At 36.7% G+C, this 19534-nt stretch overlaps 1 protein-coding gene across 3 annotated transcripts; it reads right to left on the bottom strand.

The window, feature by feature from the left end:
- Positions 1-1766: 1766 nt before the first annotated feature.
- Positions 1767-18367, bottom strand: fmo2.L (flavin containing dimethylaniline monooxygenase 2 L homeolog). Of its 3 annotated transcripts, XR_005966767.1 has the most exons (10): positions 18212-18367; positions 15678-15810; positions 14174-14362; positions 13668-13830; positions 12670-12812; positions 9825-10024; positions 7071-7426; positions 5762-5834; positions 3279-3710; positions 2409-3213 (listed from the first exon to the last, which is right to left on the bottom strand). XR_005966767.1 is itself a non-coding variant. In NM_001089978.1 (9 exon segments), coding segments are annotated over 8 exon segments (1596 nt in total). In that variant the 5' UTR covers positions 15804-15810; positions 18212-18287; the 3' UTR covers positions 1767-3364.
- Between the last annotated feature and the right edge of the window lie 1167 nt (positions 18368-19534).

The raw sequence follows: 19534 nt of genomic DNA on the forward strand, positions 1-19534 counted from the left end.
AATGGGGTTTTACACCCAACTGACTGCAGGGAAATTTGCACAGCAATTGCTCTTGCAGTTGTAAATGGTCCCAACTGAGTCAGTAAATTCCACCATGAGTTGTTAAAAATCAGAAGCTCTACACCAAAATAATAGTACAGAAAAGACAAGTAACCAGACACATATAAACCCTACTGTTATAAGGCTATGGATCATGAAGTTTCCCTTGAAGTGAGCATTGCATGGACATACATTCGTTCTTGGACAAACTTCAAGTAAAAAAAATATCCCAAAGCATGGCTGCAAATACGGAGACAGTACAATCTACAATTGGATAGTTGTAGCATTTTCAATTTAATGAAAGTGGCAATTGCTCTAATTTACTTAAAGAAGAACTAATGCTAAGCATAAAATGTAGTAGCTCTGGGAAGGCCTCACATAGAACACTAGTGCACCCCCCCCATTACAGCTCCATTTATCCTACTAGTTCCCAAAATGCAGAGCAGCAACCCAAACCTAGCTCTTAAATAGTGACTGATGAAGGGAGGGTTGCACCCCTCAAAATTATGATGCACAGGTGGTCCCAATAAAAGAGGTAAGCTCCCTGGCTGCATAAAATATGGTGTGTGTGGCTCCATTAAAATGTTCTCTTTTCATGAAAAGAAGTGGCCATAAGAATAAATATTACAAAGAAAATATATTCCATGACAATGGCATGTAACAAATGGCAAATGTGCTAACACAGCCAGAATATAACATATACAAATCTAATTATCGCAACACTATGTTACTATGCATTATTTACTGTTATGACCAGGTGAAAAAATTCTGAGCCCAGTCTGTTTATTAAACATATTCACCAAGCCCCATCTAGTAAGAAAAAAACAGATTGTTGATTCTCATGAAAAGACATACTGTAATGGGTGGTAGAAAAATGATATTAGAGACAATGTAAATCAAGCTAAAGAAATCATGCTGAAAAGGGATGCCAGTGTGAATGGAACTAATATAAGTGAAACAATTCCAAAAATCTACTACTGTCACTCCTTAATTGTAACACTTTTTGAGTGAATGTATATAGACTTCCTATTGGTTATGTCTGAATGGGATATATAAAATGTACAACCTCATAATCTGGTTCAGTGACCCCTAGAATGTAACAGGGAGGATGGAATTTACCTACAAAATGAATGTTTTCTACTTGCAGAACTCATGAAAGAATGATGATGTACAGTATATTCATATCATATGTAGGAGTACTTCTCATATGTGACAAACATGATCTGGCGCCCCTAGTAAAATATAAGCCAAAGGTGGGTCTAGTTTCTGTTCCACAAACAATATGGAAGGTGGTAATCCCCAGTTTTGTATTGGTGCAGCTGGCACTAGAGAGAGAGAGTGGGCACACATGCGCATTAGAGTTGAAAACCGGACTTTAAAAAAAAACAGCTGTTTCGTTCCAGTGCATTGGCTAGATTCTGGATTCTGAAGAAGGGTGGAAAAGGGTCGCTCACTGGCTAGTGCTAGTGTCAGTGATGTTTTCTGCTAATAGGTGCACTGGCCCAGGGTATCAGGTAAATACAATCCTTCGGTTGCACTAACATTTGACACCCCCTGTATTAATAGGAGTTTTTTTTCAATAATGGCTCATGGTAATACTCTGATTAAACCCAATAGCTCATTGTAATACTTTGATAAAGAACTGTATAAAAATATAACACAAAGAACTGTTCTACTGTTGAACCCGATGTATGTTGAGCCCAATATAGTTTAAAAAGACAGCTTTATGATGTTTAATTGTGTATAACAAAGCTTTATATCATAGTATACATCATTATTATCTATAATTCTGTATAATGAAGCTTTGTGCAAGAGAATTCATGGGAACTAACAACTCAGTTTTATTCTGGATATTCTTATATGTATTATCTAATATGCTTATGATTTCTGAATCCCTTATCAGACTCTTCTTTACTATAGATAGGGGCACAATATGCTATTCAGCTACCAGCTAGCTAAGATAAGATCTCTGCTTCGGATGTGCTTTTTGGGAGTCTGGCCAGATCCTGATAAACGCATGGGAAGCAAGATCTGTTATTAACCAAATCATTGTATCTTCTTACTAAATTACTATATGAGCTCATGTTTTGCTAAGCCTATATAAACTGGGGGTCTCCATTCGGTCAGTTGAGATCTCACTTGTGGAGTTGACTCGTGCCACCACAGGACCTTCCGTGCTCCGTTTGAGGGATTCTATCTGCTGACTGTTCCAGGATCTCCCAGTCTTGGTTGCAGATTGAAGGTGCTTTGCTCATATACTAATGGATATCTTCTTCATTCTATGTATGTAATAAACCTTTGCTTATACGTAGCTGGTGTGTTTGAATTAATTCCGAGAGACTCATAGAACCACAATTAAAACACTCCCCTTGGCTTGGAACTTTCCCTTCTCTTTTTAATTGTAAGGTTGGTTCTCTTACATGGAGATAAATAATGTAAATTTGATAACTTCCGGCTTGTGATTGATCCCCATTGCTTATACATCTCTACAGAGAAAACATGAATTAGTAATTGATTCCTTCCTAATTATTACTATCGTTTGAAAAAAAGCTGTCCAGTTCATAGCTCATGGAGGTTTCTTACTGCAATAGCGTAAACATAATTTTATGGTGGTCCTTAATTAAACAACGGTTTTATAATCAAACATTGCAAAATAACAATTCAGTGTCGAACTAAGAGCAATAATAGACCAAATGAATATATTTTGCAAAAATCAAATGTTTTTCTTAATGTATACATTAGTAGTCCCCTGAACTAGCTTATTAATTATAGTAGTTACTAAAATGGAATGTAATTGCAGTTTACGGTTATATATACACAGAGACGGAACTAGAGGGGGGCAGGCCCTGGCGCAGGACACGCAGCTGGGCCCCCCGCCCCCCTCCGTAAACCCGGAACTGGCCCGGGATATGCGCGGCGCGCGGACTGCCGGGGGGCCCTGAGGGGGTGTACCCCCTGCTCCCCCGGTAGTTCCGCCCCTGTATATACAGGAAGACGGCTCAAGCTATGGAGCCGAAACGTTGAAAATAAAGTTTGATATTTGGACTTTATACTAAGCCCTGTTTGGTGCGTTTTTTTCGTCTAGTTATATATATATAAATCTATAGGAATGTGTAATTATGTCCAGATTATATGAAGTATCTGTGTATATTTTACCAACACTGATCTGTGCATTTGCCTCTCTGGTTCAAACTACTTCAGAATAATATCGTGTGCCTTACAATAATATTTGTCGAAATTGTGCATGTCGTCAGATTTTACAATAACAAATAAATGATTCCATATATATATGTATGGAATACTCTATACCTTATTTGAATTATTTTTAGTTAATGAAAATAGACAACAGCAGAACTACAAGGCAAAGAATGGCCAACAGAAGAGCAGCGGTCACAAATCTTGGCCCTTGGCTTTTCACAGTTCGTGTCTTTGATGACTTTATAATACGATCCCATGTGGTCATGATTTGCTTTCTGGCCTGTGGCCATTTTCCTGGGCCTTGCAAACGAAATTGAGCTGGTGTGCATGGTCCAAAACAGACAGCCAGAGCTAGCAATGGATCAGTTAGAAACAGACGCAAAATATTGGGCTTGACACCAATATCAGAAGCCAAGCTGTCCAGGTATTCAATGAAATCCACTTGCAAACGATTCTCTCTTGTTGTACCATATCTGTTGGTAACAAGAAAAGAGTCAGCGACAACATGTTCAGTATTAGTCAAGAAACACATTGCCAGGTGTTTTTTTCAATCAGTCATTCCTTTGTGTAGAGATCTATGAAAATGTTTGTATGTTCCAATCATTCTGCACTTCTGTCCTGAAGTTCTGGGATTAAAGCAGCAGCATTGGATGGTCACCCTGCACTAGAGCTTACAGTCATCCTCCAAGGTAAGGATTGGTTTACTGAATATGCTTTAGTTTTTATTATTTGTGGATTTTGTACTATTTAGCCTTTTATTCCACAGCAATTTTCAGCAATCTGATAGCTAGGGTCCAACTTACTTTAGCTATCATGCATTGATTTAAACACAAACTTGTAATCTGAATATGAGAGGGCCTGAATAGAAAGACGAGCAATAAAAAGTAGCAATAACAATAAGGGGCCCATTTACTTAGTTCGAGTGAAGGAATAGAATAAAAAATACTTTGAATTTCGAATTTTTTTTTGGCTACTTCGACCATCGAATGAGCTACTTTGACCTTCGACTACGACTTCGAATCGAACGATTCAAACTAAAAATAGTTTTTTGACCATTCGATAGTCGAAGTACTGTCTCTTTAAAAAAAAACTTGGACCCCCTAGTTTGCCTCCTAAAAGCTACCGAAGTCAATGTTAGCCTATGGGGAAGGTCCCCATAGGCTTAGCTATCTTTTTTAGATCGAAGAAAAATTGTTCGATCGATGGATTAAAATCCTTTGAATCAAATTATTTGAAGGATTTTTCGATCGTTCGATAGAACGAATTGCGGTAAATCCTTCTACTTCGATATTCGAAGGATTTAAATTCGGAAGTCAAATATCGACGGTTAATTAACCCTCGATATTCGACCATAAGTAAATTTGCCCCTAAATGTGTAGCCTTAAAGGAGAAGGAAAGCCCCAGGGCGCAAACCCCTCCCCCCTCCCGTGTATTGCCCCCCCTCCCTCCTCCCCCCTGGCCTACCCCTCCCGCTGGGCAAATGCCCCTAACTTGTTACTCACCCCTCTGCGCAGGTCCTGTCCACGGAGTTCACAGTCGCCATCTTCTCCCACGCGCGTCTTCTTCCTGCTCTGACCGGCGTCTTCTGGCGCATGCGCAGTAGGAACAGGTACGGTACAGCTCTATTGCGCATGCGCCGAATGTCACGAAGTTTTCCGATTTCACTTCGTGACATTCGGCGCATGCGCAATAGAGCTGTACCGGTACCTGTTCCTACTGCGCATGCGCCAGAAGACGCCGGTCAGAGCAGGAAGAAGACGCGCGTGGGAGAAGATGGCGACTGTGAAACTCCGTGGACAGGACCTGCGCAGAGGGGTGAGTAACAAGTTAGGGGCATTTGCCCAGCGGGAGGGGTAGGCCAGGGGGGAGGAGGGAGGGGGGGCAATACACGGGAGGGGGGGAGGGGTTTTCCGCCCTGGGGCTTTCCTTCTCCTTTAAAGAGCATTTGTTTTTTAGATGGGCCAGTGACCCCCATTTGTATGCTGGAAAAAAAGTCAGAAAAAAAAGACAGATAATAAAAATGTGATTAAAAAATTAATAAGGAAGACTAAATGAAAAGTTGCTTAGAATTTTATAACATACTAAAAGTTTACTTAAAGGTAAACCACCCATTTAAGAAAAAAATATTATTTTTGCACTAAACAACACAATTAAAATTAAACCACCTTCACTTTAGCACTTCCTCTCTCTTCCAGGTTTTGCCAAGTCACTGCTTGTACCCTTCTAAAAATCCATTGGAATGAATAGAAAGTGGACGAATTTTTCTTTGTTGAGATAAGTAATTTATCCCAAGCTAATTATCTCTCTTTAAATAAATTACACTACTTGGAGGGGGATGGGGGAGTAAGTACTTATAAAAACGAAACAATTTTTCTTTAGCTCTACATAATGACAAAAGCATTAGGAAAATATTGATTTTTCAATTAAAATAATTGGCAGACTACATGTTTAACACAAGTCCTATATATTGTGTCCTTTAAAAGAACACAGCTAAGGAGACAGTGAAAGGAAGCCACTCATATACCTTTTGATGAAGATTTTTCTGTCCTTTTCAAGTTCATCCATCACCTCATTTATCGGAGGGAACCTGCACAACCCTGCAACAGTAGAATATATTCATTACACTTTAAAATACTGCTTGATGCTGATGTTTTATAGTGATCTCAGGTCTTTTTGCCTGGTCATGTGCTTCAGAAAGAGCCAGCACTTTAGGATGGAACTGCTTTCTGGCAGGCTGTTGTTCCTCCTACTCAATGTAACTGAATGTGTCGCATGATTTGTTTGCATTGTTAAAGGTAGAACCCAAGCAGAAAAAACCCTGGAGCTTGACTTAGGTCATATTGAAGTACAATGAGATGGAGAGAAACAATAACTGACTCAAACTTCCAGAAACAAATATAAATGTATTTTTATTCTACACAAAATACCTAATTGCACAGATTAAAAGAAAACCATGATACTTAGGGGCAGATTTATCAAGGGTCGAATTGAAAAATGTAATTTTTATATTCGAATTTCGAGGTTATTTTTATTTTTTTTATTATTTTAGTGTAATTTGACTAGGGAATAGTCTAAATTTTAAAAAAAATTCTAAAATTTGAATATCTAAATTTATCACGTACTGTCTCTTTAAAAATTTGACTTCGACGATTCGCCATCCATAACCTGACGAATTGCTGTTTTAGCCTATGGGGGACCTCCTAGAACCTATTTGGAGTCATTTGAAAAAAGTCCTTTGAATCAAATTTTATCGAATGCGATCCAAATTCTATTCGAATGATCAAATACAGCCTATTCACCCGAAGTTAAAAAATATGTGTTTTTTTTTTTTTAATTAAATTTCGGTAGGTCTTTTTTTATTCGAATTTCGAGTTTATGGGAGTTTAAAATAACTCCCACCAACTCGAAATTTAACCCTTGATAAATCTGCCTCTTAGTTTCCCAAAATCCCTTACACAAATGCTTGGGTTCTAATAAGACCAAAGTCTATCAAGTTCAACCCTCCACATAAACCGCATTACAATATATGAAGATATTTATACAGCTCTATCTATGCACTTACACATACACTATAACTATAAATACCAATACCTATACTAACTAACTAACTGTAAATCTTATTGTTATTTTTTGCTTTTAAGTGTTTAGCCTTACCAGATAAAAGTCTGTGGTTGTGTATGTGTACTTTTATAAACTGCAAATATATATTTCTGGCTTTAATATGCTTAAGTGGACTCGGCACTCATTCCTATAAGTGTATTTTAATGCATGATGAGAAGTATGAACAGAAGTGCTATGCAGGGGACTAACAGCATTCTTTCTGCAGAACTTACCTTTGAAAATTCTGCTTATCCATCGTGCCTGCAGTTCTGTAGTTGGCATAATAGGTCCAAGAGGCTGAATAAGTCCAAGTATGCCAAGCGTAGCCTTCTCTAAGTTTGGAGGGATGATATTTTTGTATAAATATGTTCTGCTACTGTCTATTTTTATAACAGATTCATCCAGAAATGGAAAGCAATAATTATATCCCGTGGCAAAGATGATAACATCGATATTTTCTTCTACAGTCCCATCATCAAACTGCACTGCTGTTTCAGTTATTTCTCTCACCGATGTCTTCACAAGCAAGGATCCACAAGTAATACGGCTTGGCAAGTCATCATTGAATAATGGCTCTTTAAATTGGCTCCTACATGAAAATCATAACACACTTTGAGAGTTGGGCACAATGAAATATCATATGACGTATAGCTTGAAACGGATAGTTCACCTTTGAATTTGTTATATGTTATAAAGTGTCCTGTTCTTAGCAACCTTTCAATAAGGTTTCATTTTTTTTTATATTTTTAAAATATTTGTTTCCTCTTCTGTCTCTTTCCATCCAAAGGGGGTCACTGACCCCGCCCCACCAACAGTAAAAAAACAATTACTTCATGACTATACAGTTTTATTTTGTTGTTATTGTTTTTAAATACTTATCTACCTATTGAGTACCTCTTGTAACTCAAATTCCACATTCTCATGCTAACCACATGCCTGATGCTAAAGTATATTGGACTCTAGCAACCAGATAACTGCTGAAATTCCAAACTGGAGAGCTGCTGAACAATAAGTTATTCTTTTAACAGATCAACATTGAACATAAACTGACATGATCTTTTCAGGGTCAAATAAGGACACAGCATTTGCTTAGTTAAACTCAAAGTAATTCTATGAATTTAAATGGAAAATCCTATTTTTTTCTAACTATATTAAACAGCTGAAAGGATTAAAACAATCACTATGACATGTATTAAAGGGGACCTGTCACCCTAAGAAATAATTCAAAATTATTTTTCTATAACGTTATTGAACAAAATAAAATGTACTTGTACTACATTTATTATTTACATTTTATTTCCTTCTGTCTTTGAATTACACAATCACAGCACTCAAGCAGGAGCCATTTTGTGGACACGGTTATTAAGACAAGTTGTGCATCACTCCAAAATCTTGTGTATGCACAAGAACGGGGGACCTAATGCCCAAACATAGTGCCCTACACAATTATAGAGCGTTGGGAGAGGGGATGTGAGGAGGGCAGTGATATGTAGGAAGGTATGGATGCTTTAATAAAAAAAAGAATTTGGGTTCCATGTTTATATTTTCAAACAACTTTTATGTGCAGGTGACAGGTCCGGTTTAACATTACAGTGGCTCTGGGTGATCTACAATTCTTTAGGACACATGATATGACTTTAAATGGATGTATGCTATTTAGAAATGATGATAGGCTCCATCTACAAAGCTGTGATAAAGAAGGGCTGCCTTTGTTCATTCTGGCAAAGGAAAGATCATGCCTTACTAATTCTTTTACTAGTAAAGTGGTAGACTAAATTGGAACCTTTGATATTGCTAATCTGGCTTCCATTTGATGCATCATATTCATGAAAATCTGAAAGTAGAGCTTAACAGAGTCTGAAACTCTCTACTCACTTACATATGCTCCTAAACATCCTATACAAGTGAACAGATAGCTGCACAATTTTATTAAACAAACACACAAATTAAGGAGTGCCGGTGGGTGCAGGCTACAATGGGGCTGTACTTACTGGCTGCCCTAAGAAATTCCATATACTGACATTGCACATGAAAAACATGATTGATCATAGATAATTATATTAATTGGGTTATGTTGCACACAGATCAGCAGTGCATCCATGCTGTAACTTCCACATTTGTTTGTATCAGCGCAGCTCATACTGATCTAAAGTTGGCACCCTTTGCTCACAGCATGAACCAGATACAGACAAGTATTTAGATATATGAGCAAGAGGCTGAAGACATAGATTTACTACATACTACACTATATTTACTACACTATACAGATTTACTAAAGAGCGAAGTGGCTAACGCTAGTGACAATTCGCTAGCATTGCCACCCACAGGGACATCGGCAATTCACTAACAGGCGCAATAGCGAATTCGCTAGTGAACCAGACCGTTGCTAGTGCAGTTTCGGACCCTATCGCCAGGCGTATTTTCACTCTGGCGAATGGACGCTACTCCGAAAATTCACTAAAGTGCGGATTTTACTGAACGTTACCTCTTTTGCCAGATTTTTTCACCACTTCAGATCAGGCGAAGTGATAAAAAGAAGTGAGATCTTCCTCAATCTTATGTCACTTACATCATATTATGTGTGCCAAAAATGCATTAAAGTTCGGAAGTGGAATTGCCCGCAAAAGTCCTTTTTTGGGTAACCGTTTTTCTCCAGGCATTTCATAACATATGGAACATTAATGTTACAGTGGGATCATGTGTAGGGCATTATATTAACTCTCTTGTCTTTATTAAGGTTCCCTGGACATTTGTAAGAAAAAGTAGTAACTTCAAGCATTTGCAGCAACATTTATAATAAAGACCTCTATACAACTTTAAATTACCCGCCGTATGGAACACTGAAGTCACCAGTGTTCGTCTCCCAGGGTCCTCAGCAATCTGTGGGATCAAGCCATTTAGCCAACAGAATTAGGTCCAGTAATTATTTTCCAGTTGGATTAGTTTTTAACTCTACATTGCCTTATTTCATATATATCATTTAGTACCTGTCAGTTGGCTGCAGGCCATAGTTAACATGGTCAAACCACTGATTAAATTTTTTCTCTGTGTTCCACATGACAAGATCTGAAGGCAGAATGTTCCTCATCCAGTTATGAAAGCGCCTATTTGCCAAGACATCTGAAGGGTAACCATTATCAGACACACGCCTTATTACCCATGATCCTCTTTTTGTGCTGAGAAATACCTTAAGCAGTAACAGAGTGAAAAACAAATTATTTTATACCAACCACAGTATGTAGAACATTAACTTATAAAATTATTTAGAAAAAAAAAATTAACAAGGCTGTTATGGGTTTAGCACATCAGCTTTAACTCTGATTCAGCATTCCAGCTTAATATTATTTAGACAGGAGATATGTGGTTAAAGGGACTCTTACCATTTAAATATTTGCTCTCTTTCCCTTTTTACCCTTGTATTTTAATTTGTTGTAACTAATACTTATACTGTAAGGGGGTTATTCATGAAGGTCCGAATTTATCTCAATATCAGCTGCTACAAACTCCATTCTATCCCGATCAGGATTTTAACGCTTATTTATTATTACATTTTCCCAAAAACTACCTTTGCGGGAAAAGCTCAAATTTTCACGCTTTTTTCGTGAATTTTCCTGGAAAGTTTTCTGAGTTTTTACCCGAAAGCTCCGAAAACATTGTGAAATTGCCTGAAACCCCCGACATAACCAAAAATCAATGGGAATGTTCCCATTGACTTTTATGCAACCTCTACAGGTTTGAGATGCCGTGTTTTTATATTCAGGCTTTTTAGCCCTCGGGGTTTAATAAATTCCGAAAAAGAAGTAGAAGAGAAAAGCAAATTTTTCGAAATCCGAAAAATTTTAGATTTTTTTAAAAGCCTATTATAACAAAATAAATCACGAATTTTTCAGATTTCGAGGAATTTCGCATATTCGGACCATAGTAAATAACCCCCTATGTGTTATATCAATTTATAGTATGTTAAAGGAGTGGTTCACCTTTAAGGTAACTTTAAGTATTTTAAAGAATGACCAATTCTAAGCAACTTTTCAATTGGTCATCATTATTTATTTTTTCATAATTTTTGAATTATTTGCCTTCTTCTTCTGACTTATTCCAACTTTCACTGACCTCATCTAAAAACAAATGCTCTGTAAGGCTACACATTTGTGACCAAACTTTTTAATGTAGGATAGGCATATCTCATTAAAGAAAAACTAAACCTTAAAAATTAATATGGCTAGAATGCCATATTTTATACAATGAACTTATTGCACCAGCCTAAAGTTTCAGCTTCTCAATAGCAGTAATGATTCAAAGGATTTCAAACCTGTCACAGAGGTTCACCATCTTGGAAATTGTCTGCAACACTTACATGCCCAGTGGGCTCTGAGAAGCTATTGAGAAGCTAAGTTTAGGGGTCATCAGCCTTATATTACAATATTTCTATTCTATGTATACTGTATATTGTGAGTGGGTCCCTAAGCTCAGTAAGTGACAGCAGCACAGAGCATGTCAGTGAATCAGCAGAAGATGGAGAGTTACTGGGGGCATTTTTGGAGACACAGATCTTTACTGCTAAAGGGATGTGGTTGTCGTGGGCTGGTACAGGAATCCAACACATATTGGCACATTTACCTAGGCTCGAATATCGAGGGTTAATTAACCCTCGATATTCGGCTGTCGAAGTAAAATCCTTCGACTTCGAATATCGAAGTCGAAGGATTTTGCGCTATTCCTATTCAAACGATCGAAGGAATAATCGTGTGAATCCATTGATTGAAGGATATTCCTTCGATCAGAAAATTGTTAGGAAGCCTAGGGGGACCTTCCCCATAGGCTAACATTTGCCTTGGTAGGTTTTAGGTGGCGAACTAGGGGTCGAAGAATTATTTAAAGAGACAGTACTTCGACTATCGAATGGTCGAATAGTCGAACGATTTTTAGTTTGAATCATTCGATTCGAAGGTCGTAGTCAATGGTCGAAGTAGCCATATTCGACCATTCGAAATTCAAACTTTTTTTCCCTCTATTCCTTCACTAGAACTAAGTAAATGGGCCCCATAATGTACAACATTTCTAGTCAATGTCTTTAGTTAAGCTTCAGTTCTCCTTTAAATCTAGGTGGTTGAACATTTTTGAATGGAAGTGCTGTGTGGCAACTTTGGAAACTTGCTCTTGTATTTAAAGCCATGAGGACAACTTGATATATAAACTCAACTGTATATGTCTGTGTTTAGTGAAATTAGAATGGTACTCTGTATGAAAAGAGAACGGCATAACTACCCGTTTTAAGGGAATGTTAATGCCAAAAAAATAAAAATTTGAATAATAAAACAAACACAACATAGCAACTTTGCAATATACATTTGTTACAATTTTTCTATGGTTTATCAGCTATTTGTATTAATTAATGCTGCAGAAAGCAATGTTTGTCTGTCCCTCGCTGCCCTTTCTATACTCTATTGGCTTAGAGTAGACTGTTGATACACTGTAAGACAAGGCACCTGCCTTGGCTGGGGAACTAAGACTTCGCAACATTGTTTAAAAAGTAACAACCAGGAGTTAAGCAAATGCTTATTTCAATAGCAATTGTATGAATAAATAACCTAAAAGGGTTGCTTCACCTTTAAGCTAACTTTTCATATGTTATAATATGACTTATTCCTATCAACTATTCATTATTTATTTCTTGTAGTTTTTTTTAATTATTTGCTTTCCTCTTCTACTTCGTTCCAGCTTTCAAATCGGGTCACACAAAGAAGTATCAGGAAGTATAAGAAGTGTGTTATAGTAACCAGTAATAATTCAATTACTAAGAAGGATCAGTCACCATAAAGCTTATGCACTTACTTGAGCTGCAGTCCGGCTGAGCTCCACTCCGATATCAGTTGCTGAATTGCCCATCCCTATTATCACAACACGTTTCCCTTGATATCCAGTAGAGGTTTTATATTCTCGACTGTGGAAATATTGGCCTTTAAACTGTTTTATACCTAAAATACATTCAGGGAGGTTTAAAGATGTTTTGTAAGTAATCTGCATAGCATCCTGCCTGCATTTGAACCAAGGACCTAATTTTACTATTCTTCTGCAATGCCTCTGCTAGTTTCTTGGTTCAGGGCTTTGTAATCCGTGAGTTTTCTGGTAGACGTAAGGGCACATATATATCCGCAAGTGCAGTGGGCAAAGTTCACAGTCCCTTTGTGCAGCATTTCTCCCAGAACTCACTTGGCACTGCATCTGCCACATTTATGTCTGCCTTGTCAAATTTAACTCAACTGCGCATGCGTTTCCATCACAATTGAAGTCTGTCTGGCATCCATCCAAGTACAGTAGCTGAGGGCTGGGCCCAAAGCGCAAAATGACTGCTTATTTCTGATTTGCTATATCCTCTTTCAACAGTATAGCTACTTACACTTTACCACTTTTTCAAGTTTCTTCTCACTATTAGATGGGAAAAGGCTGGTAAACTGTGTGCCTAATCTATGATTGTTTGGCTAGTTTTGACAAAAAAGCTACACCAAACAACGAAATCCCAAAACACAATACAAGAAAATGTTAAATCATACACTGCCAGGTGACAATAGCAGATATATATATATATATATATATATATATATATATATATATATATATATATATATATATATATATATATATATATATATATATATATATAGTGCTCCTCTAGTAAGGGATAAAAGAGTGTCGAAACATGTTCAGTAAGAGGGTGTAAAGAAGTTTTTTGACATGGATTTGTTGTACCTAAATGCTCCTATGTCTATTATAATTAAATTAGATTAAATAAATCAATAATCTCTTAACACTTACATTTTACATTTACATACCTGGATAACTATCCAGTGGAAAATGTGGCTCAGAATGATGCCCAGAGCAAATCATAACAGCATCAAAGACGGCAGTTTCCTGCTGGCCTTCCTTTTCTGTCGTGACACTCCATTGTCCAGTGCTGGCAAAATCAGAACATTTCCGAACACTGATGACCAGTGTCTAAGAGAAAACACTTTCCCATCATCTCAAATACTGGTGTTAGTTGCACTAAAAACGCTGTTTTTTAGAGACTTAAACAATAAAATTGCATTACATGTAGTAATATTTGTCAGCATTTATTATGTATAAACAGTACAGGATGGTTCCAAATTCTAGAGTTTAAGCGACTTGAACCAATGTGAATGTTTTTCAGTGATGTCTAATGGTAGTTCATTGCTATACTGGAAACATCATAGGTCTTGTTGATAAATGTTCAAATTCCAAATGCCTAAGGATTCAGAAAGTTACATTTTGTAGCTGTTACAGTATTTGGACTGGATACAGAGTTATAGAATGTATTTACCTTGAACTGGATATATTTCAGAAGACCAAAATGATTTGCATACATCCTGTAATACTCCAGCATCTTAGAGTTGTGAAGGTAATTGGGAAAGTTCTCTGGATAAGGGAAGTCACTGAAGCACATCAATTCTTTACTGGTGTTACTGACCACAGACTCATAGATACTGGCTCTGCCACTTTCCACCTCATGCTAAAACAAATATTTTCATATATGTATTTAGGAAATAAGCCATTTTTCCAATGTAAGCATGTTCCCATTTCTCAAATGAAGCAATGCCATCTAAGTCCACCTTCCTTCATAACTGGAATCCTTTATTCCCTTTATTAGTTTTATCCCACTTCTCTGGATATGCTATAAAAAATAATTGCATAGTAAATACAGGTATTGGACCTGTTATCCATAATGCTCGGGACCTGGTTTTTTTTATGGATAAGGGATCTTTCCGAAATTTGGATCTCCATACCTTAAATCGAATAGAAAATCATGTAAACATTAAATAACCCAATAGGCTGGGTTTGTTTCCAATAAGGATTAATTATAGCTTAGTTTGGATCAAGTACAAGGTACTGTTTTATTATTACATAGAAAAAGAAAATAGTTTTTTAAAATTTGATTTTATTATAATGAAGTCTATGGGATATGGCCTTTCTGTAATTCGGAGCTTTCTGGAAAATTAGTTTCTGGATCATGGATCCCATACCTGTAATAGTAAATAATATAGTACATAACATGCATACTGGACACAAACATTGTACTTCATGTAGTATAGGCAAGTTTTGTGTATTTTAAAAAATATTTTTACATCCCATTTTCCCAACCTAGGGAATGGACTGCTTGGACAGTTATTACCTTGACCTCAATCATTATTATCCTCTGACTACTGTAAAATGGCAGTAGAATAAAGCTGGCCATACATGCTTAGGTGTGGTTGGAACTATTATGAAAACAAAAATGTAAGCACCATCTTGTGATGGTGACATTTTTTAATTACCATTAATGAAACATGTACCATAAATCAAGTTACTCTTAGCTAACTTCAGAAATCTGTCTCTCTTTATACAGGCTTTGTATCTGGAGTTTTGATTGGTTTATCTTCCCTTTGTACAAATTCTAACACTGCATGTTGAGACACAGATTTCCAACAGGTGCTAGAGCAGACTTAATTGGTTATTTAAAATGAATTCTGTGAAGGAAGGCACTGGTTCTGGTTTGGTCAGTGAATGGAGTAATGCCTCTATTTGTACTTTCCTATTTACAGAACTTCCCAGCTCAATTTGAAAGAATGGAATGGAAACTGTTTTGTTAAAATTGGTGATAATAATGACCTATACCTACCAATTTTTAACAGTATCTTGCCTTTATTCTGGAGTAAGGCAGTCACCTGGGTGAAATCACTGAACAGATCTGAGATGTTTACATCATTATTACTACTGTATGTAATATTAACTAATGGTCTTCTGTACTGTGAAAATGTAATTTATTAATGGGTTTATGTGCTACTTACTGCGAACCTCCAGACCCCACCAATATCATCACTTCTTTCAAAGCAGGTGGGCTCCAAACCTTCATCTAGACAGCATTTGATAGAAGTCAGGCCGCTACTTCCTGCTCCAATAATGGCAATCTTCATTTTGAAACTGTAATTTATATAAAACATTTCTTAACTTCTATCTTTTAACTTTTATGAGCCCCACACATTTCTAAAAAAAATGCAGCATTCTCTGTACCAGAAAGCCCACAAGCCACACATCATCTATGTTCATTCAATACAGGTACTTAGTATAAACAAGCTGTATTTTGCATATAAATTAGGGATGCACCGAATCCACTATCTTGGATTCGGCCGAACCCCTGAATCCTTCGCGAAAATTTTTATTTGCATATGCAAATTAGGGGTGGGAAGGGTAAATCATTCATACTTCTGTGAAAGATTCGGCCGAATACCGAACCTAATCCTAATTTGCATATGCAAATTAGGGGCAGGAAAGGAAAATGTGGAAAAAAATCTTCTTTTGTGATGAAAAGTCACATGATTTCCCTACCAGCCCCTAATTTACATATGCAAATTAGGATTTGGATTCAGTTCGGCCAGACACAAGGATTCGGCCGAATCCTGGTGAAAAAGGCTGAAGCCTGGCTGAATAACGAACCGAATCCTGGATTCAGTGCATCCCTAATTAAAAGTTAACCTAAAGTTGTATTACCCCAGATATTTTAGATTTGCTGTTGGGGTACTATTTTACTGTTTTGTCTCAGATGATGATGAAGAAATATTTGATCAAAAGAATCTGAAAGAGAAGGTTCAATGTATTATTAAGTGCGGAAAGAGGAGCACACATACAAACTTGCAAAGTCAAAATCATGCTTTGTAGAAAGGTAAAATTATGTAGTATGGACACTATGGATTTGTAGTGTAGCTAAGATAATTTTTGTGCTAAGCAAAAGGAGATTTTATATGCTAGGCACACTAGTTTGACAGTGAAAACATTTTTTTCACACTGGATTGTGAAATTTCAGGCAAAGGTTGATCCCTTTCCTAATATGAACTCTTCATGTCCTTAAATTCTCAAGGCTACTCCATATTCTAAGCTACAAAGACAAATAAGCCGACTAATATTTTAGCCAAGAAAAGAGATTAGAAATGAAAGAAACAGCAACAGAAGAGTACATCTGATTATGAACACGGTGCTGATGTTTGTCATGAAGAAGAACATGATTATAGCTGACCTTGTGTACTGTGAAAAGTCTCCAAAACCGTGTTTGTTATGGTACAGTTCCAAATGCTGAAATATCTAAAACATTGCCAAAGAACAAATCTATCTGAACATATGATATTGGACATGGCAACAAAAATGGAACTACACACAATTTCTACTACCTTCCCTTTGAAAGTACTAAAAGTATTGCAGGACTTCAGTATTATATTCTTGTAGATGAGATTTCCAAACTAAGCACTGAGCTCAGTGTTGCAATATATACAATGAGTAAAAAGCAATGGCAAATGTTATTCGGTAGTTGGTACAAATACTGCAAATATTAAAAAAAGAATCTGAACTGGCATTACAGTTATTTAGAAAACTTTTCACTGTTCACATTTTACCATAGGACTTAGAAACCAACATACTGCATTTTAAAAATTCGAAATAATAATTAAATATTTTAGAAAATAAATCTGAAAAAAAGTTAAATGCAATGTCCTACTACTCCACTTATCCCCTTCTAGACAGGATTAGCAAATCCAAAATGTGCTTTAATAAATGTTCCAACTGCATATTTTTTCTTTTTTTTTTTGCAAAAATGTTAAGAAATGAAAATAGAAGTCTCTTAATTCTTTTTTGACTTCTAGAGTTAAACAGGGCGAAAAAATGAACTCACGCCATGTTTGGTCATTTGGAAATAATTAGATTCCCACTAAACAACTCCCTCCATTCTCCTCTTGTGTGACGGTTTTGTTAAAAGGAGTCCATTATGCAGAGGGTATTCTAGAAGTCTAATTATCTGCCTTGTGAGGACAAAATACAGTAGCTTTAGTAGTCCAGTTCCCCTGTTTGCCCCGTTCAGCTAAAGAAATAACAAAAACCCTATACTTTTGTAGGTAAAAAGCACATTGAGCACAAATCCTATTTATGTTGAAATGTGGAGCTATGCTGGCCCTTTAACTTGTCTGCTGCATCTACTGTAGGTAATATTTCATAATGTAGCAGTTAGTGTTGATTATGGCTTGTCAGTAGATAAAGTAGAATTTGTGAAGTACAGCCAATGAATAAAGTGTATTCAAAGAGGAAACATAAATCCATTTACTTTTTAAACAAAGTTTTAAAAGAACAAACCTTGTCTTCCAAACTCACTGTACTGATAGCATGACACCTTGTCCCATACCCATAAAAAAATGCCTGCAATCTACTGCCTAGAACTTCCTTATATTGTATTTGAAATATAATTTCCCAATGGCTACAACAGTGGAAAGCAAAAAGGAGCTAAAAATAAATTAATTTTCCATTTAATTTGTCAATTGTGTAAAACACACAAAATACTTACTCTTTTCCAATCAGTATTTAGATCTGTCAGTATTGGTGCTCAGAATGCTGCAGCTGTAGCTTTTCTCTGCCTTCTAGTTTCCCTGTGAAGCTTACCTCTTCATGTCAGGATTAGAAATGTGTTGCTCCACCCCACTCCAATAAAGAGATGTGGAACAGCTGGATATTTATTTGTTCGACTATTTCTGCCTACGAGTACATGTGACACCACACGAAAAGCGTTAGGAGGAGTGTTGGAGAAATAAAGTTTTTTTTAATCACCGTCGTCTGCTGGTCTGTGGAAGTACATGCAACATTGGAAATATATTGACTATTTCTGCACCTAAAATTTTTCAGACATGACCCTAAAATAGCCTATGGAGATATGTCTATGTTGAAAGTTGTGGACCAATTTAAATTTCTCCATTTCTCCATAGCTATTCCTAAAACGTCTTAAAACACAACAAATGTTCAGGCAATTGTATCTGAAAATAATATGATCATGAAAAAAGATTGTAGCTGCTTCTGACCCTAACCTGCAAAACCTTAACCCGCACCTGATCCTACCTGCAAATTATATGTTGCCATTATAAGACTCACATCCAACCAGTACCCATGTGTTCTCACTCTGTTCACTACTTCTGTATGTGCCACTGATTCCGGCACAGGGAATCATCAGAAGCATTAAAGGTATGTACTTTACCATTCTGAGCCCCCTCCAGAAACTGCTCCAAGCCCATGAGGGGGACAACATCACAGTTTGAAATACATTGTCCTGCCTATATATATTTATAAATTTGTATACCAAAAAAACGAATAGGGATAAAATAAAAATAAATTAATAAACTTTTTATCCCTATTCGTTTTTTGGTATACAAATCCTGCGAGTGCCGTCACTTTATACCTTCTATGTATATTTATAAATATATATATAGGCAGGACAATGTATTTCAAACTGTGATGTCCCCCTCATGGGCTTGGAGCAGTTTCTGGAGGGGGCTCAGACTTAGTGCCGTCACTTTATACCTTCTATGAACTATTCATGCATGAGCACCCAGGTTTCGACTATCTTCAGGGTGTGTGGCCCATACACGCTGTTCTTTGTATAAATATATATATTTATATTATAACAGTGGTATGTATTTTCATGTACTGGACTGTTTTATGCAAAAGATTTTTAGTCAAGCACTATTCAGTTGTATGAAATGAAATCAAATGTGAAAAACCAGCTGTGCAAAAATGTGGGTACCCTTCTAATTTTGCTAATTTGAATGCGTGTAACTGCTCAATACTGATTACTGGCAACACCAAATTGATTGGATAAGTTTGTTAAGCCTTGAACTTC

Source organism: Xenopus laevis, chromosome 4L (genome assembly GCF_017654675.1).
Source record: "Xenopus laevis strain J_2021 chromosome 4L, Xenopus_laevis_v10.1, whole genome shotgun sequence".
Classification (NCBI taxonomy): domain Eukaryota; kingdom Metazoa; phylum Chordata; class Amphibia; order Anura; family Pipidae; genus Xenopus; species Xenopus laevis.

Excerpts from the sequence above, each read along its gene's own strand:
- fmo2.L (XM_041589218.1), bottom strand. The coding sequence starts at position 14,296 with ATGTGCTTCAGTGACTTCCCTTATCCAGAGAACTTTCCCAATTACCTT. Across the intron at positions 12,813-13,667 it reads TCCACTGGATAGTTATCCAG|GTATAAAACAGTTTAAAGGC; the intron begins GTATGTAAATGT and ends AATGTATTTTAG. Across the intron at positions 10,025-12,669 it reads TCAGCCGGACTGCAGCTCAA|GTATTTCTCAGCACAAAAAG; the intron begins GTAAGTGCATAA and ends TTACTGCTTAAG.